Below are 25,399 nucleotides of genomic sequence, written 5' to 3' on the forward strand. Positions count from 1 at the left end.
ATGGTCTCAAATTATTCGGTGACCTCCATGCAGCTCTTGCTACAACTTGAGAGAGCGAAGCAAAATATTGGCAAGCAGGAGGTAACAATGTTTCTAAGTTAAAACTCAAAATAATCTCTAATTATTATAAGGGTTATGCTTATCTTATTTTACATGAAATAAACAATTCTCCTACACACACAAAAAGAGATTGGGTCTCATCACTCTTTTTTCTCTCCCCTCTTACATGTGGGTCCCACTTATACTTTTATTTCTACAACATAAAATAATTTTTCCTACAACATAAGAAAAATATATCCCTTATTATAAATATATATTCCTTGTTATAAAGATGCCAAAGAAATATTTAGTTCAATAAAACTTTTCAGTATTAGATTACACTACACTACAAGATCAAGGGCAAAATCCCGATATCCAGATCTCATTCACTGTGTTGCAGTCTCCATCTCTGAACAAAACCTAAACTTAATTTAATTGAACAAAAATACTTTAGCTTATCAAATATCTGCTTTAACTACGTGATCAAAGCCCACCGCAGCACCAAGGCATACACAGTACTAGATTCTACCCAATTTGACATAAAAAATATTCACATTTTCTTGAACTCACTCATTGATGGCTTGGCATGAAACAAAGTAATCATCACTAATCTGTGTTCCTCGAAAATGATGGCAATGGCACTGAGCCTTGTGGCCGAAGGATGACAAGCACGCCAAACATCCCAAGCATTGGAAGAACAAGTAACCACTTCAACAATTTATAGTAGTGCATATGGAATGTAAGGGAGAAATCATCAGAGAAATATAGTCCATTCCTGTCAACCATCTCAACCAAAACCGTTCCAGTGGTCCTTACTCCCACAGTTGGCAGCTTAATACGTTGTTTACCAGGTTGATAATAGGTGTGGTTCTGTTTTATCGTTCTCTCTCCTTGGTAATTACCAGGAACTAGCAAGGTAATCTGATGAATTTACATAGCATGAAAAGGAAATGACACTTAAACTGAGTGCTTGCCAGAGAAACAGTAATATGAAGAACTAAATTAATTTGGTTGAGAACTTACAGTGACATTGTATGGTCCTTGATACCCAGATGGGTATCTGTAATTATCTACAATCTCAATTTCCACCCAAAAGCTCTTGCCTTCCTCATCACGGAATGCCCTGGAAGGATGAGTAATATAGATACCTTCACGACTGTGCCGATTTGCAACATTATTTCTTCCTTGATTAGGCAATCTCCATGCCTGAAACATGGTATAAAGCAATTGAGTAACAAAAATGAAACAGTTTCAATGATCAAATTTCTAACATATCTTGCCTTAAGGGGATGATGAGGAGAGGGAGTTGAAAAGCAAAAGACATTTCCATTCATAGTTGTGACAACTAGATCAAGATCATCCCCACCATCAACATTGTCTGCCAAAACCATGCTATATCTGTACAAAAATTTAAAAATAAAAAAAATTGATTCACTTATACAACTTCTGGAAAATAGGACAGAAAGCAAATCCATGACACACAGCTTAAAGAATCTCTTACGAAGTTTCACCAATGTCAACAACATCAGCACAGCCTGTAGGTCCATCAATGAGGTACAAATAACCGTCAAATGAAGTGGTAACAATAGTCAATCCCTTCTTTTTCTCCTTATGTTTACTTAAATCAACTATAAGAACTTGATTCATCACTCTTCCATGAGTTTGATATGGATACCGCCCAATAGATGACCCATCCCTGCCATCAAGAACATGAATCTTCCCAGATATGGTTGGCACAATGAGCTCAGTATGGCCATCCCCGTCAACATCACCAACAGTTGGACCCTGAGGAAAATAAATATAAGTAATATTGTCAATCAAATTTCAATCTTGATAAACACCTTTGGATGCCCAAAGCTCCATTTAAGGCCAAGTCTAGCTCCATAGCTTCCAAGTTACCTCACAATGAAAAAAGTTATGCTCATTTCTTTTAGAACTTACATGGCACATAACAAATATCAGGGGAAAGAACCTTCCAAGGCCTATGCAACTATAACATTCATTAGTGCTACTCCATAGCTTCCTAAGTTACCTCACAATCCAACATGAGATTTCTATTTTATTTTTTTTAGTACAAACATGAGATTTCTATTTGCTTAATAAATTTTATGCCACAATGCACTTACTAGATATCAGGAGAAAGGGCCTCATGAGACCAGTGCACCTACAACAAATCACTAGTGCTAATCCTAGAGTAATAAAGTTTAAAAAAAATCCTTTCCATAGAAGGAGCTTTAACCTTTTAAAAAGAATTAGTCAAATATGGTTTTTGAGGAGGATTATAAATAAGAAAAGAATTACAGCCCATGTACCAGTATAAAGAGCAGTATATCAGGGTCAGGAAAACAAGCTCACTCTCCTCGGGAAGTCATACGGTGAGGAGAGGGAGCGATAGGGTAGCTACTCCGGCCGGACTACTTACTTAGGGGTGAACACTGCCGTACTACAAAAAGGGAGGCAGCGGAACACCCAAAGTAAGACAAACAAGCCCACGACTGAAGGGAGAGGGATCCTCGGGAAGTGAGGGACCGTACTCGTCTTAGAGCTATTTCGACTTATTCAATTGAAAAAAGAGCACTTCCTTATCTTACCTAATCAAACCTGATTAGCCGCATCGGGAAATCTAGGGGTTTATCGGTCAAGGTATTCAATCTCTTTTTTCGGAGTTTTCCAGGTTAAGTTAGGAGGGCTAAGGACAGGGAGAAAGAACGGCCAGGGGAAGAAGGAAGGTTGGATAAGTGTATGGAAAAGGGACATCGTTCTTTCTAGTGTACTCGCCGGAGACGGGCTGTCGAAGCCGCTGATGCTTGACAGCGCCTCAAAACCCCCGGAATGCCCTGGAGGGGACCTTTGGTAAGAACATCACCAAAATGTGGCGTTTCCAACACTGACTTTGAGGGGCGCATGGAGCACCACCAACTCTATCAACCTCTTTTCTTAGACGATAGGTGAGACTGAATTTTAGATTCATAAACAAACTTACCCGTTGAAGCACAGGAGCGAAATGGATAGAATTCATTAACTATCATACGACGCGATGGGACTCAAGCTGGGGTGCCCTTACGTTACGGCGTTTAGCTGCTTATTAAGCAACCTGTTTTCGATATCTCCCACTACTGTAACTGCTTGCTTGACTGCATTACCGGATTACCTTTCCTGCTTTCCTTTATCAGTTAGGCAGCAAACGAAAGAAAGGCAGTGCAGGTTGGTGAGAGATCCAACTACTAAGGAACAAGTAGAATATTATGAATTTACATTGCTCCAATCTATCACATTCCACTTCAGCTGAATATTCATTCTAATAAAGATCCGCTTCCTATTCTTTCTTCTCTTCATTCAAAGGGAAATCGGAGGAGTTAGAGTAGGGAACAATGGGCATTCCCGCCTGGAAAACAAAGAGTAGAGTGACCTGAAGGACCTCTAGAAACCTAGCTGTTAGAGTTGCATATTAGCCCCAAATGCAACTTCATCCCGGGTAGTTGAACCCTTATTCTGCAAGGTATAGAACAACTAAGGGTACTGGTCCTGCTCGCTTTGGTTCTGCTTCTGTGGTGACCAAGGCAGGAAGGAATCAGTCTTAACTACGCCCAAAGGCTAGCGATGTCACCTCCGGGTAGGAGTTCCATTCAAGAAGATGGATCCGATTCGGCATGCTGCATAGGGGCACCACTCCTAGGCAGCGGGAGTTCCGAAACAGGCAGTACTTGCCTCGGATAATCCCAGTTGAAGCCTTCTCGTGTTTATATCACTCTGCGTTAGCCACGGTAGCAAGCGGATTTCGGCGTAACTCCCCGGTAACTGCCTAAGTTCCCGGTCCTTTATTCGTTCTATAGGAGCCATCCCGATCTCATCTACCTAGAGAATCGCCATAGTATTAGGCGATTATGAACCTCACCCCGTGCGGGATGACCAGATATAAACTTTCTTCAACCACTTACGATATAACAACCATAGGCAGCTCACTATCCTCGGGGGAGGAGAGGGAGCGTAGGCTATCAGTAGTGTGTTGCTCTTAATCAGGGGATGTAACTGAGTGGGCCCCGGAGGGGAATGGGTGGGTTAGGAAAACAAGTGAATGCTCCTCGGGAAGTCATACGGTGAGGAGCATGAACGATAGCGTAGCTACTCCGGCCGGACTACTTACTTAGGGGTGAACGCTGCCGGAGTAATATAAGGGAGCCAGAGTGCCAATAGAACAAATCAGAAGTCTCTCAATCATAAAAAATCTTGAAGTAGAAATTTTAAGAAAAAAGGTATAAAAGGAGAGAAAGAGAGATGGGAGAGTCCTGAAAGGTATAAAAGGACTGTTCAAAAATCTCAACAACATAGGCACAGCTGATATAAAACTCAAATGATGAAATAAAATAAAAAAAACATTAAACATAAAAAATGGTTTTTTTTCTTAAAAAAAAGTTCAAGACTTACAGTCTTTTACCCAAACCAACCCTTCTTTAGCACTTGTAGATTTTAACTATTAACAAGTTGCTCCAAAGGAAGTCAACCAAATCTTACACTGGAGTACTTACATCACTTACCTCTACATTCTTTTCTCTTCCTTTCTTCTCTAAAAGTCACATGTTCTTCCCCTTCACCGGTATAATTACAGTCTACCTCTATTCTATAATTATCCCATCAACCCAAACCAATATGAAAATTCCGTACCATAGATAATGATTACTCCAGAACCAAGATTCAGTACTGAAAACACATTATGCATGCAACCATGCTACATTCATTGACATGCTAAGGAAGATTCAGATAGCAAGTTACCTGTGGAATAAGACTCTTGAGATGCTTTTCCCATATCAAATCTCCTTTTGGAGTCCATACAGCAACATTTCCATGTGTATCAGCAGTAACTAGCTCAATTTTCCCATCATCATTAACATCGGCTGCAACCACAGCTCCTTGAATCTCGGCCATTTCAAGAGGGAATTTCATTCTAACCTTACCTATTTGAGAGAAAAACTATTAGAATTAATTAATCCAGGTATAAATTATAACCAAAACCCTTTTGATTCCAAAGCTTGAGTTTTGACTAATAAATAAGGACACAGCTAAAAGAATAAGTTGCAATGCATGAAATTTAAAATAAACCATATTTAACAGTCTCTAATTTTAAGTTATCAGAGCAAAACATGTCCAACCTTGCAATGCTAGACATCATGAAACTGCAATAAAACAAGGCAGAAAGAGGTGAAGAAAAGGTTTCTAGAAATTAGACATGGCAGATAAGGGACGAACAAAGAAATGATTCTACTAAAAACGTTTACAAAGGAAATACAATAACATTAACATCAATAACCAATAATAAACTAAAATCCAAGAGAAAATCAATGAAGACAACAAAGAATCATGAACAAACATTTTTAAATCAAGTTATGAAAATACTAGGGAAGCAGTCTCCAAAAATTACCATGATGATCCAACACATAGAACAGGCCATAAGAAGTTCCAACAAGAATGTCCAAATTCCCATCACCATCCAAATCTACAACAGTAGGAGAAGAATATATGTAGGCTCGGAAGTTTGAAGTATCAGTACTCAGATCAAGTTCTGCAGTCCACTTAACTTGTTTTGTATCCAGATTAAAAACAACAATAGCACCAGCAACATATTTCCCAATGTCAATATCACCCAGTTCTTTCATATGCTCCTGGTTGTCATAATACCTGTCAGCTTAAAAGGTGTCTAATTACTGACAGACCAATAAATCAACAAACGGCTGTTTGTAGGTGCAGATTATACTCTGATATAAGAAAACTAATTATCTAATTCTTCAATCAATGTCAGAAATCGTATTCCATTGGTTGCTATGGCAACAGTAAAAAATATTATCGCTCCAAAAGCATCTCAAAAACTTGTTTAATAAAAATAAGAACATACATTCCTAGTCTGCCAGCCTAATATATGAAGCACAAAGATGATTGAACGAATTTAACTTAAATAAAATAGTAAGCCGGATTGATAACTCTCAATAATTTATGTAGTCCCACCAATTTGCTAGTCATGTATGTTATAAATACATGCGATAAAATAAGCCAAAAAGAATTTCCCATAAATAAATAAATAAGAAGCCAAAAAGAAAAAAAGTACAAAGCTTCATTGGCATTCATTCTACAGAAAGTATGACTAACATCATTGTCTGGTAACACATTACAGATTGTGCCATCCATAAGTAAGACTAAAGCGTGTAGGGAGCTTTCATCCTTTTCTTGATAGAAATTGTGCCATCCACAATAAAGATTGCCCATCCATACAGATTGGGTTGAAGTAATTTATACTAGATCTCTTTGTCTATAAGTAAGACTAAAGTGTGTAGGGAGCTTTCATCTATTCTTAATTTGCCATCTTCATTTCACAATGATACACATTTAGGGCCTCGTAGGTGTCAAAAGAATTAAGCTTTCTGAACAATTCACAAAGTATTATAACCAACTAAAGAACTATTAGGATTACAGTTCATCTTCCTATAGTATAAAAAAAAAACTGCTAACCGGGGATGCACATATTGAATGACAACAGAAAAGCTGTACGGCTAGCAACCTATTTATTTAACTATGAATTCCATGCACATAACTTTAGCAACAAAGAAAGCAAATAAAGGTATACTTAAGTTTGAAAATCAAGTGTAAGCGTGGACTCACTCATGGTCAAAGAAATAAGAAACGGCAACAACCATTTCTGATACACCATCATTGTCAATATCAGCAATGACCTGGCAAAGGCAAGAAAAAGAATACATTGAAAAGCCATTGTTTTGTTTTTACTTTTTTCTAGGACTTGCAGAATACAAAACTAATAAATTTTATATTAATAAAAAGGTAAAGCAGGAACTCACAGGAGTGCACAAGATGTGTGAGTCAACAAGGACATAATCCTCTAGTTTCTCATGTTTAACTTCAGTCCATTCTTCATCACCCCACATTGATTCATCAACATAATCATCATAATCATAGCTATACTCATCAGCCAGTTCATCACTATTGCGGAATAACTCAAAAGACGAATCAGCATCTGCTTCCAGGCCTTCATCATTTTCCACAGTTGCAGCATGCATACCCTCATTATCTTTGGATTCAGAAGCACCTTGCTCTGCTCCTTTTGAGTTGTTATCTTCCAGCAGACGTCTTCCAGTGCTGGTGTTATTATCTGCATTAACAGTTTCCACAGACCCAGCATTCGCGGAGGAATTATCAGCAATTGTTGGCATCTTAATATTCTCCTCTATTTGACTTCCATTTATTTTCTTTTCAGGCTCTGGATTAGACACATTTTTTGTGCCAAGGTGACTTTCTGTTGATGTGGCAGCTGTAGAGTTGACTCCGTGTGTACTTGCATTCATTTCTACAAGGAGAATCATTACCCGAAGATAAAGTTAAATCAATGTACACTTCACAATAACAAAATGGTTGAACCCTCTGCTTTAATAGGAAGATAATGAAAGTATGAGGATCTCTAATACATACACAATTATGGTCCAAGCAGTAAGCACAGCAGAAACTTACGAGAGAGAGAATTCATGACAGTAGCTTCTTGGACAATTTGGTCATCATGAACATCCGGATGGGAACGATCCACTGGGTCAGAATTCAAGCCCACAAACCAATTTTTTAGCACTCTCCTACGTGGGACCTCCAGCTTATCTGACATCATATAGCCGGATACCCTAAAAATAACTTATTATAACCTTGATAAATATACCTCAAGCAATGGCTAATTTGTAAATGGAAGCAAAATTTGGAAAATATGGAGGAAAAAAAAGTCACCTGAAAAACAGCACTTCACCATTGTAGGTCGCCAAAGCTATTTCTCTTACCCCATCTTTGTCTATGTCATATAGAAGAGGAGTAGAATGCACAGTTGATTGGTGGAAAGCAGGCCAGCCTAAGAAACCATTCAGAAGACTCAAATCAAACATCGGTAATCAATCGCAACAAGGATAAGCCTTGTTCCTAAGCATTTGCAATCAGTTTGATATGTCTGAAAAAAGCATTTGCATTGATCCTCATCAGTATTCCACTCCCGACCAACCCAAATCAATTTGAATTGTTTTTTTATTTTCATTACCAGGTGCAACACTACCCATATTGCTATGTCCTACTGTTTTGTCGAACTTTATATAGCTAGTATCAAGCCAGGATAAAAAAAGAGGGTTGTTTCAAGCAATTGGCAACCAACATAAAACTTTGTCAAATCTTTAATAACATGAATCAACAATACCACAGTGCTACTGGTAGATCAATTACCCATGTTTACTGTGCAGCTTGAGAACAGTGTTAAATGAGCTAGACCCAATACATCAGCTCCTAGAAATGGTACAAAATAGGCATGGGACAATAGCTGTGATTATGATAAAAATTCCAGACACATTTGGGATAAATAACTGCTTTTAAATAATTTGCTACTCTCTGCAATATTGACTTGTTAATATGCCTTGGATTGATGGTGATTGTGTGTTTAGACCATGACTTTTGATTATAAATTATGAATGTCTTTAATGTTGGGCAAATTTTTTGTTTTGGAGCATTTATATGTGTATAGCATAAATTATTTATCTTGTATCTATAAAATTCAGAATAGTGGTCATCCTGCTCTAATTTTTTTGGTGTCAGCCACTCCGCACTGCTAAGCATACCTCCATGTTATCAGATATAAACAAACCTTAATTTAGCTACAACAAAATCATTATAGAAATAAACATAAACAGGGGAAGGAATACATATCTTATGCTTGATACATGAGGCAAGATCAAGCATACCACTGATGCAAAGCCTACCACGATAAGAAAACATTAGCATCCAATGATCTTTTACCTGGCATTTTGTCCCCATCAGCACCTTCCAGAACTTCAAGGTAGTGAACAAAAGAGGGGACCACTATCTCGAGCTTCCCATCACTGCGAAATAAAAAAAACATGCAAGTCAACCAGTCTTCAATCACCAGTACAAACTAATAGAAGAAAATGAAAATCACTAACAAATTGGGTTAAACGAACAAATCAATGTATAAGCAGAGTTCATAAAAGCTGACCTGTTAATATCAGCAATCAAAGGGGTTGCATAGATGCTGGAACTAACTTCCGTTTGCCATCTTAGCTCCAAATTCTTAGGGCATTTTGAATTAACTAGAGCATCCTCGTCTCTAACCACACCAATAACAAAACAATCAAAAAAAGTCAAAAGAAAGACATGAAGAGTGAAATCGAAACCTAATTCATGAAATCACAGAAACGAAGCAATAATGACAGTGCAATTTCAGTACATTTCGGGGTATGAGAGGGAGTCTTCGGTGGCTTCTCGCTCCCGGAAGGCATTCTTCTTGGAATCCTCGGAGAGAACGAAGGTGGAGCAAGTGAAGAGAAGCAGAGAGAGCAGAAGAAGAACCTTCGTCGACGACGACGGTTTCATATGATCTGTTGTGGTATTGGTTCCACCAGATTGTTCTGCCAAAGACAATCGAAGATCGATTTGGTTGAGCGATAGAATGGACAATCAGCATTCCATAGCCAGAATCGTTGGATTGTTCACAGCGTGTCAAATGAAACCCTAGCTAGCTCGTTAAAAGTAGCAGTAGCAGTAGCAGGGTTTCTTTGTCTGTCTTTGAGTGCGATCTGTGAACTGAGTTTGGTGATGGTTGCTACTTGCTGTTGACGCTGGGGGTTTATCGATTCAATTCTGACAAAGGGTGCACCTTGAAACTGAAAAATATATATATATTATATTTGCTATTTAATAATAGAGAGCTAGAAATAATTTTTTATCTTGAAAACTTTAAAAATACTTTCTTTCTTCTTCTGTAAAAAGTTTACGTCCCTATGATTTGTTTCAGAATCATATATATTCTTGTAATTTTTTTATCACATATATTCGTGTGCTTTGGAAAAAATAAAAAACTACAAAAAAAATATGTGATAAAAAATATACCTTTTTGTAAATCAAAGGAGCATATATGATAAAAAAAATTACAAGACATAAATAATTTGGAGAAAGTTACAATGAGTGAACTTTTCCTTTTTTTTTCTAAAGAAAAAATTTCCATTTAATTCTTAAATTTAAATTCTTGTCATACAATTTTCGTTTCGTCAATAAAATATTCATTAAGTCAACCGACACCTCTTTCCCTTCTATTTTCATGTTTATTAGATAATGTTATTATGCATATTAAAATTATAATTAATTGAATAAAAATGGTCAAAAAATTACACATGATTTGTAACTCTTACAAACGTATTTGCCCGCAATTCTTACACATTATTTGTAAGAAAATAGACAGCAGTTCTGCAAACTAAATATGAAACAATATAAACCATGCCCGATTTGATTGTGATTAACCCACTTTGATTACACAATTTTTGATTGTGATCAATCTCTACCAATATAAAAATGAATTAAAACCATGCCCGATTTGATTGTGATCATCGTCTTTTGGTAATTTCTGAATGTTCATTTTCTTTTGGTAATTTCTGAGTGGTCATTTTCTTCAGGTTCCGTAAATCCAGAAATGGAACTGGGGGAAGCAACGTTCGAACTTAAAAAAGATTCTACACTTTCCATCTCACATGGAGGTTAATGCTAAGAAAACTATGAAATGCGGCATGCTAATTGCTAACACCCATTTTACTCAACCCGATTCACATTTTCACCGCACACAATTGCTTCCCTCCACATCGTTCTGGGACTGTACCACATTGGGTAGTTGGTTCCAAGCCCTACTTGATCGAGTGGAATGAGCCAGTGACTTCTTAGCTCATGATAACATAACTCGCACTGAAGGGCCACCGTCAAATATGTTGTTAATTAACAATATGACTCAACGCAGGCAAAATGCAAGATAACTTCCACGTCCAAAAAACACAGGAGTGTGGAAGGCTTGTAACTACTTCTCAAATTAATATTCACAAACAGGGAAAATTCTAACCAGTATAAAGGAACTTGACCCTAAGAAACAGCTACCCTTTTAACAGCTTTAAAGAAAATTCGTAATATACATTGATATCCTACACCTAACGCTCTTGATCTGGACAACCATAGGAAATGGATTCAGGCCGGAATTCCAGTTGTACCAACTGCATCATATAACTCAGCAGCACAGCAGTAATTACCGCAAGGACTAACTAATTACATAATACAAGCAACCTTTGGCTGATGGCCAAATCCAATGCAATTTCAAATAAATCCCAGAGACATCAGTGGATGATACATTTGATCTTGTTATAACCTGAAGTCAGACAATACCAACATCTGATTCTCCCACCTGTGAAAAAATTGAAGGCGTAAGGTCCCTGATCTAACCATCACCAATCACCTTCTCCTTGCCGCATTAACATGCTGATTCGCTTTACTATCGATTCTTATCCTGTCGGCATACATGGGAAGGCGAATTATCTCATTTATTTCATTCAACAAGTCATCCTCTGTGATGTTGTCTCTTATACTTCGCATCACCTATAATAAATTAAGCAAATAGCTGAAGCCAAGTACATATTAAGAGATGTGGGAAATTAGAAAATAGGAGTTGGAGTTGGTGTTGGACCTTCTTGTAAGTATTAAACTCATTTGGAGTTGATTTATCTGTCCTTACTCGAATAAATTTCCATTCTTGATTATCAAAATCCCAAGAACACTCTATGATCTTTGAGGAATAAAGTGAGGGATCTGAACCATCTGCAGATTTAAAGTTTTCATTCAGCATTGCAACATGTGCAATTAAAAAGAACAAAACGGAGACTAGACATTGCAGACTTCACAAAAAAAACAAAACAAAATCAAAATCATCCCCCAAAAAAAGGACAAAATCATGCACTGAATAGTGTTACTAAAGCATTATGCCAAAAAAAAAATGATAGGCAGAGTTTTTTCCCCACCCACCTTTTGGTGGGCGCAGGAAATTGTTTACTGTAATGAAAATCACCAATATCAACTCTAAATTAGCATATGAACATGTGCTGCACTGAGAAACAAATAACGCCATGACTTTATAGATTTCCTATTCTAAAATGAAGCATGAATGAAAGTTATATATATCAGGAAAGAATGAGTTGGACAATTATAAAAAATAAAAAAAACCACTCCCCGTTAAACCCGACTAGCGAGTGTGGAGTGGAGGTAATCCTTGTACGGAGCCTTACCCGTGCATAATTGCAAAGAGGCTGTTTCCTGGATTCGAACCCATGACCTTTCAGTCATGAAAGAACAGCTTTATCACTGCTCCGGTTCGCCCCCTTTAAATATCAGGAAAGAAAGAGTTGGACAATTATAACGAAATAAAAATTTGTCTGACCTCTGAATGCAACCTTATTCCCTTCCATGAGTTTCTTCTTTCCCCGTTCAAAGATAAAAAGTAGCTCGCGATCACCATCAACCTGTAAACACCAGAAGCAACGAATTAATTGGCTGCATCAACAACAAACTATAACTGACCAAGAGACATCAGAAGTAATATCCCAACACCATATGCAAAAAGGTGATGTTACAACCTCAAAGAGAAAATCAACTGAATTCAAATCAGCATACTTCCACTTTAAGAGTCCTTCATGAGTCCGTGGTATATAAGGATCGTCCCAACCCTGGAAATTTATATTATCAGTAACAACCTCCATTGAATCCAATGACAAAATAAAGAGAAGGGAAAAAAACACTAAGTCCATCACCAATGATTTGGAAGGAAAAGTAATGGACCAATGTATCTGGACTATAAGGTAGTTTAGGAGCATTGGTCCCCTTCCCAAATCTTTTACCGGACGTCACAACAGATTTCAGCCACGGGGATATTCATTCTCATGCAGATTATGTTGCAGCATCATGTATTATGTTGATCCCATTGAATGAGGAATTCAACAGATAGAAAAGCAAAGATCCAAAAAGGTAATACCACAACATGATTCAAAAAATTTGTCAGCTTGGCACAGAACAGAGAATCTCATTCTTTTTATTAGAAATATTGAAAATAGGTTGATATTGAGGGATGCAGTCCCACGTCGTTAAACTAATGTTATGTAATAATTATAGTCCATCTATATCATTGAGCCTCCACTCTAATACTCAGACATGCAGATTACATCACATGTTTTCCTCATTTTTTAGATTGAAAGTGATCACTGGTCATAACCCACCTGAAATATGAGACCATCTGCCTCATGTGAAAGTCTTTTGATGAATTCCTTCAAAAGTTTTGTGACAGTAGAGAGTAACCAAAAATCTTTCCTCCTCACCTACACAACATTTCAAGCATCTCAATATTGAAGCCACAAGGAGAAAAGTGAAGTGAAGCTTAAAGTATTATTTGATCAACTCAAGGTTAGAGACATGTACCCTGAATGGTTCTAGGTCATATCTATAGTAAGGATTTCTGCTCTGGTATATATTGTGTCGTTCCTGATTCCTAGGTTCAATCACTTCTTTCTCAAGCATCTTCCAACGTTCATAGAAGGGTCGCTGCACCAAGTTTGAGCTATTAACAATCATACACAGCTAGGCAATCTTCGTATCAAAGAATCGAGAAAGGTGAGAAAGAACCAAATTATAGCGCACACAAATATTAATATAGAAGAATAAAGCTTTGAGCTTTATGTGTACATGTGTTTCGATAAGTCACATACAGCTTATCTGTTCTCTATAACTGAATTAGTTTTAGTTTCTGTTAGCCTTGCGGTCAAGTGCTGACTCACACTAAGTTCAATACAAACCTCTATAGATAGAGGGTCTCCCTATAACAGATGTTATATTGTTTTGATCACAATATGATGATTTCTGAATTTTCACACTTTCCCTCAGTTTTCTTTGAATTAAAAAAAAAATTCAAACATTTCAAATTAAGAATCATCAAATCACGATTTCCCACCAAAATATTTTAATAAAGTATGACTCAAATGTTCTAGATAGCATCCTTTAGATAAATTCACTCTTGGCAAACAAAAAATGTGAATTTGAGACTGCAACCGAAAATATCAATCTTTCATTGACCCTATACAGAGGTTTCAAATGATAGTCACAAATAAGTAATGTCGTGATGAACCTAAAAGGAACAAGCCGCCCTAGCAAATAAGACATAATATTCCTCACAGCCAGTATAATTGCTTAGTCAACAGAATATGAAGATGGTTTTCTCTTTTTGTTAGGCAGCTTTCAATAATGTTTCCTGTTGATCCCACTTATAAAGCCAATTCCCGACAGTAACACCTAAGGACAGTTGTTACAATATGCAGACATAAATTCAAATTTGAAAAAATGGAGCTCTTCAGGATTCTTCCAATACCAAATTGCAACAAAAAGACAACTTAAATTCAAGGGTTGAGGGAGGGGAGAAGATTTAACACAACCATAAATTTAATAAAAAATATGCCTGAGTCATCTAAATGACTGATCCCAGGTTTCACTATAAAACATAGCCAACAATAAAAAGGCCCATGTTTGATTGACCACGAAGCTGCTACAGAAACAGTTGCTATGATTTTTTTCCAGAAAAATGAAACTAAATTAAAGAAAATAGGAAAAAAAACATTTATATTACCAAACAAAAATAAAGCGCTGTTTAGCTCACCACAAAAGTATGAAGTGAGACAATCGAGTGGGACAAATGACAATGAGAAATCATATTGTCAAGCACAAGATCTTTGTTAGAAAATAATATAATCCATTAAAAAGGCCCTCACCCAACAGCTTAAGATTTTGGATTAAATTGGTTTTTTACATGGTATCAAAGCTTCGGTGACCATAAGGTCACGAGTTCAATCCTCACTGCCCCACTTTCTAGTGGAATTAAATAAAAAGCGCAAACGTAAACCAAAAACTGAGCCTGTACAATATCCATGCTTTAAGCCCAAAGGACTCTTGCATGAGGGGATGTGTTAGAGAATAATATAAACCATTAAAAAAGCCCTCACCCAACAGCTTAAGCTTTTGAGTTGAATTGATTCTTTACAATCTTGAAATAAAGAAAGTAATTGGGCTGCATTACATTTTTAGTATATTTCAACAGTGTAATGCAAATTAAAGATAATGGTAACACAAGTGCTTTTCCTATCCCCGTATGAACCAACGAACCAATATTAGTCAAAAACAAAAATGAGATCACCCAGTATTATTTTGGGCTATTACAAATAAACCAAACCTCTATTACTGATACTTGGTTGATTGCCATCAGATCATATATAAGGTATCTTCTCTCCTGCTTCTGCGAATCTGGCAATGTATCAATAACCATCTCTCCATCAAGTAACGTGAAGTGGTGGGTCTTCTCGCCCAAACCCTTAGAATCCAAAGATAATAAAATATCAGTTTGTGCATCATTAATGTTCAAAGAGTGATTGAGAGAAATTTTTCTCTAGGCTGCACACAGATCTCTTATTTATAGTACAACCACAATCAATCAAAGAGCTAATTTGGAGCCATCCAGTGGCTAATTATAGCCTAATCCCAAGCTAATTTACATCAATCATCACAACTTTCGTTGGTAATGGTATTTAAAAGTGCTAAATATAATACACTCTCAAGTAGGAGTATACTGATTATATGCATCAAGCTTGTTAAATTATATCTAACAAGAGGACTTCCAAGGGAACATATTGGAAAATGCTCAATCCAAATGAAGAAAGAAAACACCACTGGAGAGTAGAAATCTTGCTTAGGCAGCCAAGTTCACTAGAACGGGTGATGTGTGGAGATTTCAGGTGAAGGTAGCAGTGCATAACTTTCCGCTTCTAGTGTGAGGATAACTGGTGATCAGATGTAGCTCCAGTGGTGGCTAGTAGGTGGCACAACTGTAGAAAACCAGAAAAAAGGGGGAATAGAGTGGAAAAAGCACAGTCCAAATGAAGAAAGAACACCGCTGGAATCAGATCACAGCACGAGGCAAAAAAGCACAACTAGTAACTGTACAGCGGGTGGCCACTGGCCAGTCTGGGCATGCCAGTGATGACCCCAGTGGTTTACTAGCCAGATATTGACATTTAAGGTTGCCAGAAAATGGAACAGCAGCGGAAACCTTGCAGAAATGACATGTAGCAGTTGGGGTTTGGCCGAATAGAGACAAAGAAAGAAAAGGAACTACCAGATTCGAAGCACAGCACAAAAAGTCAACACTGGCCAGTGGACACAGCAGGATAGAGTTTGTGGGAAGAGAGATGGGTTGACATATGTTGAAATAGTTTGCATCATAGTATTTTGGAAAAATTGTGTCTCTATTCTCTAGGCTGCACATTATCTCTTATTTATAGTATAATTATTACAATAAATCAAAGAGCTAATTAGGAGCTGACTAGTAGCTAACTTACAGCCTAATCACTAGATTAGTTACAGTAATCATCATAATTATAGTCAATAATGGTATTTACACATGTCGCAAAATATAAAATTAGGTTCTATCAGCTCTATCAGCAATTTCCAATATAAAGTAGAACACGTACATCATTTGTACCCCTGCAAGGAAACCTCATTTGGACCCTTCGAAAATTAAAATTTCTATCAATCAAGTAACACCCATCCATCGTTATTAGCATCATATATCGTGTGCCATCAGCTTTCCACGTTGCATAATAGTAACGTTGTCGCAACAACTGCAAGTTATCCCTGCATGCCAACATAATCAAATTTAATATAAATTTAAAGATCAAATAAAAATTAATAAAGAACGTCTTGAAATCAATAAAACTACTAAAATTAAGAAACCTATGAAAGTACATAAATAAATGATAAGTTTGGCAGGGGATGAAGTTTTTTATACAACAACACACACACACACACACACACACACACACAAAAAGATATTCAAATTTTGGGTTTGTCTTTGGGGCACACGTTAAGGAATAAAAAATATAAATCATTAAATAAAAAGTACATGTATTTAACTCTCTTCTTTAAGTAATTAAAGAAAAGTAAGAAAAACAAACCCTTAGTTTTTACTAATGGGAAAATTTTCTCATTAATTATAACTAAAAAAAATAAGAAACAAAAATTTGGTGATAAGTCCATATTTTAGACTCACAAATATCCAAACCTCCAATGCAGAATCTGATTCATTTCAAGAGAATACAAAATGAGGAATTCCCTAAAACCACAACCCCCTCCCCCAAAAGTCCAAAAGAAAATTGAATTGCTAAGGAAGTACTGTAAAATAACTACCGATTTTAAATACAGAAGATTAGGATCTGATACTTGACTGATCTAGCAATTGGAGCAATGGTTAAGAACTACAACTATAAAGAATGTAAGGAATGGGAAAAAATCGTACAGAAGAAGTTATATAAAGATGATGGCTTTAATTTTATGGTAGAAGTTATATAAAGATGATGGCTATAATCAAAGGTCCAACTACTTATGAAAATCAACCTCTGGAGGAAAATCTATAGGAAGAATTATCATTTTCATAGACATTAAAGAAAAAAGATGGACAAAAGAAAATGCATATAAGCAACACAATGCAAACCGCTATGCACAATTATGTGTTAAGGCATAATTACACAACAAATATAAGTACAGTAGCAAAATAAATAGCAGCCCCCATGTTTAATGTATAATTAAACTAACATACATAGTATTTTAATGGAAATAATATGTAAATGGCTCAGATAAATAGAACCTGTTGAGAGAAACTGGGTGTGAACCTGGAAATTGTGTGTGTCCTCTGGCCTGCATATCAATAATTAGTGAAACAGCTATGCAAAGCATGAGGTATATGAAGCAGGTAAATCATCAAAAATAAAAGGAGGGAAAGGAAAGCACAATATTTAAATAGCTTTTGAAAGAATCCATGTTATGTGTAGCTTAGGCTTACACAAATAAATATGAAAACGCAGAATATAATAATGCCCGATTAAAAAATTGACAGCCTCGCATTTACAGTACAAAAGAAGCATCAGGAAATTATATGAGCTATTCAGACACAATTATCACAAATTATTCATATTAAAATGTCTTACACTCTTACTAACCCTTGAATCAACAACATGTAACAAGTCCATAGTAATATCCACGTCATATAAGAATAAGTAACCAAGATTGTTTTGAATAAGAAACACAAAAATATAAGCACATATGAAAAGACATAGTAAAGTAACCAGGAATGACAACATCCAGGCTCAAAATAACATTTCTTAACAAAACAAGGAGCAAAACCTCTAAAATGATAGATACTAATAGAATAATGCAAAAATTTAGAAACATATAACGACAAGTCCAAGCTCATCAAATGACAATCGCAATAACCCAACAATGAGACAAACAAAAAGAGCCAGGGGCCAAATGATAATGTAACAACTCGCGGAATAAATCCCATCAATTCTATGTTGTAATGTAATTGAATAAAAACAGAAAGACAATGAAGTTATTAAAACTGGAACATTTTAATTTTAAAACTGAGTTGTCAAATCCAAGTAATAAAATCATGCATGAAGGACAACCATTTAAAATGCTTACTCCAACACCCAATTTAAGTGATTGATAACAGAACTGTCGCAATGCATCTTGCTGATCAGTAGGTATCTCATCTCCTAAAACATCATCATTTGTCATTCGTGCGTCTAACTCGTTGTTCTCCTGAGAGAATGAGAAAGATGTCAAGATTAAAACAAGTCGCATGGCTGAGTCCACTATTTTTATATGAATATTAGTATGTTACCATTATAGAAACAACAATTAAATGTATCAAATTACTTAACAAGTAGGTTCAGGAGTGTAATAAGGCAACACAAGGCAATCAAGACAGACTCAAATTTAGAACGGACTTCACAGGCAAACTCTCATTGACAGGCATAAAAAGTATCACAGCATTAGTTTTCTTCAAATGTCATATTTACGTGCTACAGTTATGGTGCACTTGGTAGGAGTAAAAATGGACATAAAAAAAAATGAAGTGGAAACAGATGCAAATGACTTTTTTGAAAAGTCCATGATTTTTTTAGACCCATTATGTCTTCTTTTATTCATGGAGAAAGAATTTATTAGAGTGAAAAAGTAAAGTACAACTAGGAGGATGATAAGATATCCTCCAAAACAAAACAAAGAGGAAAATTAAGTTAAGAATGCAACAAGGGTGCACAATCTTTCTGCTTATTGAAAATTAAAACTCTGTCAAAATAGCCATGAGGAAGAAAAAAAAAAGCTGCAAGGACAACACTCTCCAATGTGAATCTAGGGTCAGACAGGTTCTTAAAAATCACAGGTATTCAACTCAAACCAAATAAACCAACAAAAATCAAAAATCGCATCCTGCCACCAATTTTTTTGGTCTCATTGTTTTTACCAAAGGCTTAAAAACATACCAAAGGAAACTGTTTCAAAGTGAAGGGGCACATCCAAGATTTAATCCAGCATATCAAGCAACTTTTTTTCTTGGTATAAAGAACATCAATCAACTTATTCCAAAGGAAGTAGCCACCTTATAATGTAGAAGTTTCAAAACTCAAGCTACATATAAAATATGGAGAATGATATACATAAAGCTTACAAATCTTTAAATGCAATTCATATAATCATGAAGTACCACTAACCATACAAAAGATTTGACCTGAGTCCTAAAAAGGGAATTTTAGATTGCAAAATGGGTTTCTCAAGAAGAAACATATACCTATTTGGAGAATCAATAAAAAAATGAAAATAGGACTTACAAAAAATCATACTAGATGATCAAAAATGCATTCATATTGCTTGAACAAATAGAAAAGGCCAAAATATTGAAATTAACTATCTATATTATTCATACATTCAAATCAGGGCCTGGTACTCCATCATCATCATCATCTGGGATTGCTTCACCATTGAGATCAAATTCAGAAGATCTCTTCCACTCCGGAGTAGGAGGATAAACTACCATTTCAGGCTTTTTCTCATGATAAAATGTGTACAATGCATCAATATAATCAGGTTTGTAGATTCCTGGAGGCCGTGCTTCAGAAAATATTTTTATTGCCTACAAAATGGACAAATCATAGAACTTAAGCAACACCTTAAACAGAAAACAGAGAGAGAGAGAGAGAGCTATATTTATAAGGTAACTCCATAACAGACCTGAGTAACAGACATTGACATAGCACGCATTAGATAATGGATGATCATGTATCCTGTACGATTATGCCCATGTGTACAATGAACGAGTATATACTTCTTTGAGTGTTTTTGACGTGCCAAAAATTGTGTAACCTGGAAATGTAAATAAACACTTGGTAAGAGACTGATCCTCGCATCTTTAAAGAGAATTCGTCATATGAGAGTCTTCTTTGGGATAAGATTAGACGTTGGTATCTACTTGGAGTAAAACGCATGGTCTATTTACAGTGGTTTCTCTTCCAAATATGTTGAGGGATTTGGTAGCTATGCTTCATTAATGTTTTCTTTCTTCTCTAATTTTTTTCTCTTTTCTCCATTTTACGGAGGATCTATAATGCTCCCAACTCTTGTAATCATCTTCTATATCTTAAAGAATATATTCCTAGATCCAAAAAAATAAAAACAAAGAACTAGTAACCAAAATACTGTTGCTCTAACAAGACAGAAGAAAGTATAATTTTTCCTCCGCAAAGGACAAAGCAGTGTTGTTAAAACCGGACCGGCCTGGCCGGTCCAATTCTTGCAATGGACCGGACATGCTATCGACCCGGTATCAACCCGGTGAACCGGTCAAGAACCGCGGTTCAACCGGTATTAACCGGTGGACCAGTTTTATTGCTCAAACCGGTTTTGGAAAAAATATTTCCAATGTTGCAGCCGCTGGGATTCGAACTCGAGTCTCTTGAGAATGCCCAACAACAACTTACCACTAGGCTGAGTTTGTTTGTTGGTTAATATGCACCATTTAATATATATATATATACATAGTAGTTAATTGCGCCGCAATAGCGCCGCGAGCCCGCCGTATGGGCGTTGCAGTGCCTTGCCGCAAGAAACCGCGTCGCGCAGCACCACAACGCAATAACTGCCATTGCGATCGCATTTGCGACCAAATCGCAGCCACATTGCTGTCATAAGGCAAAATGTCAATTTTGTCCTAAATTTAAATGTGTAACAGAAAAGTTTTAAGAGTTTTGTAGTCTATCCGCGTCTCTCTCTGTCACTTATGCTATCTCTGCCTTTAAAAAATGTTTTTTTTTTTGTCATTATTTCTGTCATGTATCTATTCTGCTATTTCCGCAACCGCAACCCGCTATAATGCTATAGTGTTTTTCGGGATTGGCCGCGACATTGCCGCAATCCGCATTTGATAACTATGTATATATATTATCATTTAATAGAATTATTTCAAAATAGCTTTAGTGGGAATCGAACCCTTGTTATGAAGATATAAATTATAGTCTTTATCACTAAACTACATTTAGTTCTTGGTTCACTTGCACCATTTAAAATATTTATTATATAATTGAATATAAAATATAAATTTAAATATATATCCGGTTCATGCGGTTGAACCAGAGACCCACTGGTTGAACCAGTGACCCATTGACCCGGTACCCCGACCGGGTCGATCACCGGTCCGGGTTTAATAACATTGGGACAATGCATTAGCATTCATGGATTTGTATTTTAAAAAGTTTACTTCTACACAGGCACACAAATGAAGGAGCAAAACATGAAGTGTGCAAAAAATATAAAAAGTGTTATAGAAAAAATAACTACTTATTCTAAAGATAAAACCAATCAATTAATAATATTCAAAATATAATGATAATTTAATAGAATGGAGAAGTCCATATGGTATACCAACGAATCAACTTTAGCTTTCATTTAGCTTCTGCTATGAATTAATCTCCAGAACATTTCTTGCAAAATTTAAGTAAAAAAAATCATGAACTTTGAATACAATATATTAAAAGTTTTGAAAGCATCATGAATCCCCACTTCTGGAGCATAAGCTTAGGTAATAAATAAGTTGCTTCAAGTAAACAACATATTGGTTGTCAAATTAAAGAAGCAGAAAATGCAAGCCAATTCTTCTAATTAACTATAGAAGACAACACAAATATTATCAAAAAGAAACACACCTCATAGACGAACTGGTTCACAGATAAATTATCAGGTACAGAATCACGCCCCCTGCATTGAATCTAAACCACAACAACAAACTTCAAATGTAAGGACAAGAAAGAGGTGTCACAGTTTTAAAGACAAAAAAAGAAAATCTTGAGTTGGCGAGTGAAATTTAGCCCCTACAAACCTTAACATGCTTGATACCCTCTTTCTTTAAATCTGACACTGGATAGTATCGAGAAGTATTTGTCAAATCAATCACCAGACCAAGCTGCAATCCATGAGAATAAAAACGTAAAAAGCAGTAATTTTTAAGCAAAAAATCTCTGTATGAACAGCATTTAATTTCTCTACATTGTGCTGCTAATGACAAGCAGCAGAGATTGTGATTGGGTAAACAATAGATATATTGGTCCTTTTTATTTTATTTTTTCCCAGTTTGCTAAAAATGTAAAAATTCATTTCAAGTAGATTACTCCTGCTCTTAAAATTAAAATAAAAGAAAAATTCAATGACAAAGAAGCAGAAGAAATAGACAGAATAAAATCTAAATGAAGCATTACATGTTTTGAATAAATTCTACTTACTTTTCTGCCTAAAACTCTCTGTTGATGTATCACTTGTTTAAATGAGTATCTTTTACCAGGAACAATGCAGTCATTGAATGATTCACCAAGTGGAACCTTAGAAGGTATCATGCAACAAATTTCCTGGCCAGATGAAGGGCAATCCAACCACCCTGCATGTAAAGAATAAATTGGTATAACACATTTTTTAACTTACATGTACAACAATGTAATTTGTGGCCAAAAAAAAAAAGAAGATAAAATTCATTCCAATAATCTCAAATATGAATGAAGCAAATTATAAAATAGCTATCCATCTGCATTTTATAAATACAAATCTTCTAATATCATGTACTCATCTGTACCACACAATCCCCAGCCAGCCCAGGCCAAAAAGAAAAACTCATAAACTGCATCGAACTTTTAATTAATTATTTATTCAAATTTATTCCCCAAAAACTAAGGTTACAAGCAAATACCATCCTTAATACATAATAAATCCACTACAAAAAAAAAATCAACATTAGGGTAGAAACATAGTATGAAATATCTGAATTTAGTATTGCAGGGAGCAATAGCATTATGTGAATATATTACATTGCTGGGAAGAAATATGAATTCAATCACATTGCTAATTATTACTGGCAAGGCACCAAGTGGACCAGGGAAAGAAACCCTTACCCGGAGGAAGCCTACTTTTATCATATGATTTAAGATTCTTAGCATGAAACAGCTGATCATATCCAGGTGACTGTGATACATGTAAGGGCCTGTCATCTGAACGCTCTCTCTTCAACCTTCTCTTTCTTTCTTCACGCTCCTAAAAAGATGCAGTAACTCAGGAATTGTGTTAATGAAAAGACAAGTAACGGTAAGATACAATTTGAAACTCATTATTTATGAAGCCTAAAGAAGCATTAGAACATGTGCCATATATATGATTGGACAGCCAGAAAAGAATTATTTGTTTGGGACTCCAACCAGTTCTAGTTAAAAACTTACATAGCACAGGTCTAGTTTTTTCTCTTTTTCTACTGATTTTAAAATATCTCTATCAAGCACATATACGGTTTTGCTTATTTTTACCCAAAAAGACAAATACTACAGTTATTATGTTATTTCTATTGATAACAGCTTAAGGCTCGAGTTTGCTACACTCCCTTCTATTCTTCCTATTGGACGTCTGCCAACAGATTCTTGCTATTCAAAATCAAATTTGCTTGACTAAGATACTCTTTGTCATTTAACAGTCAACACTCAGCAATAAAATTTGGATACCCTAAATTCATCTTTAATCATAAATCATAATTTTCCTTTTATCTTGCAACTTGCAAGACAGCGAAATTAAGTACTTAAATCAATTCCCACCATCCGCTTATTAAAAAGAACAACCAGATATATGCTCAACTACAAACAAACTTATGCTATCAATTCTCAAGGAAGGGTTCCTGCAAATGTGCAACTGCATTGATTTACACAAACATGAATTAAAAAAAATGTTTAATAGAGGCATTTACTGATGCTGCTGTAATGATGACGACATGACGTAGTTCGCTATTATGGCAGGATATGTGGATTTAATTCCTTTCAAACAGCTCTATAATAAAAATATAATTTGATATTGTGCCATGTCAGGTTGTGATATAGCAGCCAAATTTACAATTTGAATCCACTATTTCCAAAATTAAGACTCCAGTCCAGGGCACCAAGCACTAGGCACCATAGCCAACATAGACTGTCATGATACTAAAAACGGAGAAGATAAGCGGGGGAGAAGGAAGGGGGGGATGGTACCCGGCGTGCTATATCAGCTCCACTTTCTATGCGTTCTTCAGGTGCAGTAAACTCTTCAACATGTATCCTCTCCTCAAAAGTATCTTCATCTTCCTCCGGGACTGGCGAGGCATTCAAGTCCATAGCAACTATCATCAAGCATCAAGCAACATTCGTCCGCCACAGTATCAATCCAAATAGCCCACAAGTACCTTTTGTTTGTCAGTAACTACAATCCTTTTTCCTGCACCATTCAAATAGCAATCCTATTACACCATTATTCCTACATATTCGACCAGTTTATTGTGCTCAACAAAATGGCCAGGGATTTTTATTGTAGTCCTCAACTACAAAATGATCAAGCAATCATGGAAATTGATAAATTAACGAAGAAATCCAAGTTATTTTTCCCCAACCCAAATTAGCCAAACACTTTTCCACCCAAAAAAGAATGAAAGTAAGAAAAACCAAAATTCCCACTTCGCTTCTCTTTCTCTCACATCTTGCCAGCTCCGAGGAGCAACAAAATAGCAGAATCAAAACTCACATCAAGATTCTGCGAGGCTTCAAATTTAGTAAAAGCAAGAGCGCAGAAGAGTCGTAATTCGCAAACCTTAGCACGCGAAACAACGAATTGATTGGTCCCTCGCGCGAGAGTGAAGAATCGAAACTCGGTCGATCACGACTATTACGCAACGCAATCAACCAAATTTGCGCGAAGTGAAAAAAAGGAACCCTAAAATCGTCGTGAGCACAGCTACACTGAGAGTTCGAGTCGAAACCCTAGAGAGAGAAAGTTGAGGTAGAGAGAGAAGAGTTTGTTGGAGTTAGAGAAGAGAGAGAAGCGAGGCAATTTATTAATTAATAAATGAAATGAACGAAGGCATTTATATGAGAGAGAAAAAGAGAGCGTGCGTAAGAGGGGACAAGGGAAGAAATACGCGATTCCAAGGGAGCGAGATTAAAAGGAATAGGTGTTATTTATGCTTATATTTTTTTATTTCTATTCCATTTTTTTTTTAATATCGTTTGATCAAAATTTTAAAAGGAAAGATAAAGGGTGT

The 25,399-nt window shown here is 36.1% G+C and overlaps 2 protein-coding genes across 2 annotated transcripts; both read right to left on the reverse strand.

Moving 5' to 3' along the window:
* Positions 1-283: 283 nt before the first annotated feature.
* LOC133290365 (protein DEFECTIVE IN EXINE FORMATION 1) lies at positions 284-9,710 on the reverse strand. The gene is made up of 13 exons (XM_061488434.1): positions 9,305-9,710; positions 9,074-9,184; positions 8,857-8,939; positions 7,810-7,927; positions 7,549-7,709; positions 6,882-7,387; positions 6,688-6,758; positions 5,456-5,712; positions 4,810-4,991; positions 1,541-1,824; positions 1,320-1,437; positions 1,063-1,245; positions 284-960 (listed from the first exon to the last, which is right to left on the reverse strand). The coding sequence occupies exons 1-13, from the start codon at positions 9,448-9,450 to the stop codon at positions 646-648; spliced, it is 2,535 nt and encodes an 844-aa protein (XP_061344418.1). The 5' UTR covers positions 9,451-9,710; the 3' UTR covers positions 284-645.
* A 1,190-nt stretch (positions 9,711-10,900) lies between these two features.
* Positions 10,901-25,170, reverse strand: LOC133290366 (uncharacterized). Its single transcript, XM_061488435.1, has 18 exons — positions 24,949-25,170; positions 24,357-24,579; positions 23,244-23,382; positions 22,584-22,735; positions 22,184-22,267; positions 22,011-22,073; positions 20,044-20,175; positions 19,739-19,945; positions 18,454-18,573; positions 17,618-17,667; positions 16,446-16,608; positions 15,152-15,289; positions 13,354-13,476; positions 13,155-13,253; positions 12,519-12,608; positions 12,323-12,404; positions 11,576-11,706; positions 10,901-11,487 (listed from the first exon to the last, which is right to left on the reverse strand). The coding sequence occupies exons 2-18, from the start codon at positions 24,489-24,491 to the stop codon at positions 11,344-11,346; spliced, it is 2,052 nt and encodes a 683-aa protein (XP_061344419.1). The 5' UTR covers positions 24,492-24,579; positions 24,949-25,170; the 3' UTR covers positions 10,901-11,343.
* Positions 25,171-25,399: the final 229 nt, after the last annotated feature.

The sequence above is a fragment of the Gastrolobium bilobum genome, unplaced genomic scaffold (assembly GCF_033153095.1).
Source record: "Gastrolobium bilobum isolate Gb01-03AN ecotype WA unplaced genomic scaffold, APGP_CSIRO_Gbil_v1 utg13761, whole genome shotgun sequence".
NCBI lineage: Eukaryota > Viridiplantae > Streptophyta > Magnoliopsida > Fabales > Fabaceae > Gastrolobium > Gastrolobium bilobum.

Excerpts from the sequence above, each read along its gene's own strand:
- LOC133290366 (XM_061488435.1), bottom strand. The coding sequence starts at position 24,491 with ATGATAGTTGCTATGGACTTGAATGCCTCGCCAGTCCCGGAGGAAGAT. Across the intron at positions 13,477-15,151 it reads ACCAAGTATCAGTAATAGAG|CGACCCTTCTATGAACGTTG; the intron begins GTTTGGTTTATT and ends AACTTGGTGCAG. Across the intron at positions 11,707-12,322 it reads GAATAAGGTTGCATTCAGAG|ATGGTTCAGATCCCTCACTT; the intron begins GTCAGACAAATT and ends TTAAATCTGCAG.
- LOC133290365 (XM_061488434.1), bottom strand. The coding sequence starts at position 9,450 with ATGAAACCGTCGTCGTCGACGAAGGTTCTTCTTCTGCTCTCTCTGCTT. Across the intron at positions 7,928-8,856 it reads TGATGGGGACAAAATGCCAG|GCTGGCCTGCTTTCCACCAA; the intron begins GTAAAAGATCAT and ends ATGGTTTCTTAG. Across the intron at positions 961-1,062 it reads AAGGACCATACAATGTCACT|ATTACCTTGCTAGTTCCTGG; the intron begins GTAAGTTCTCAA and ends TAAATTCATCAG.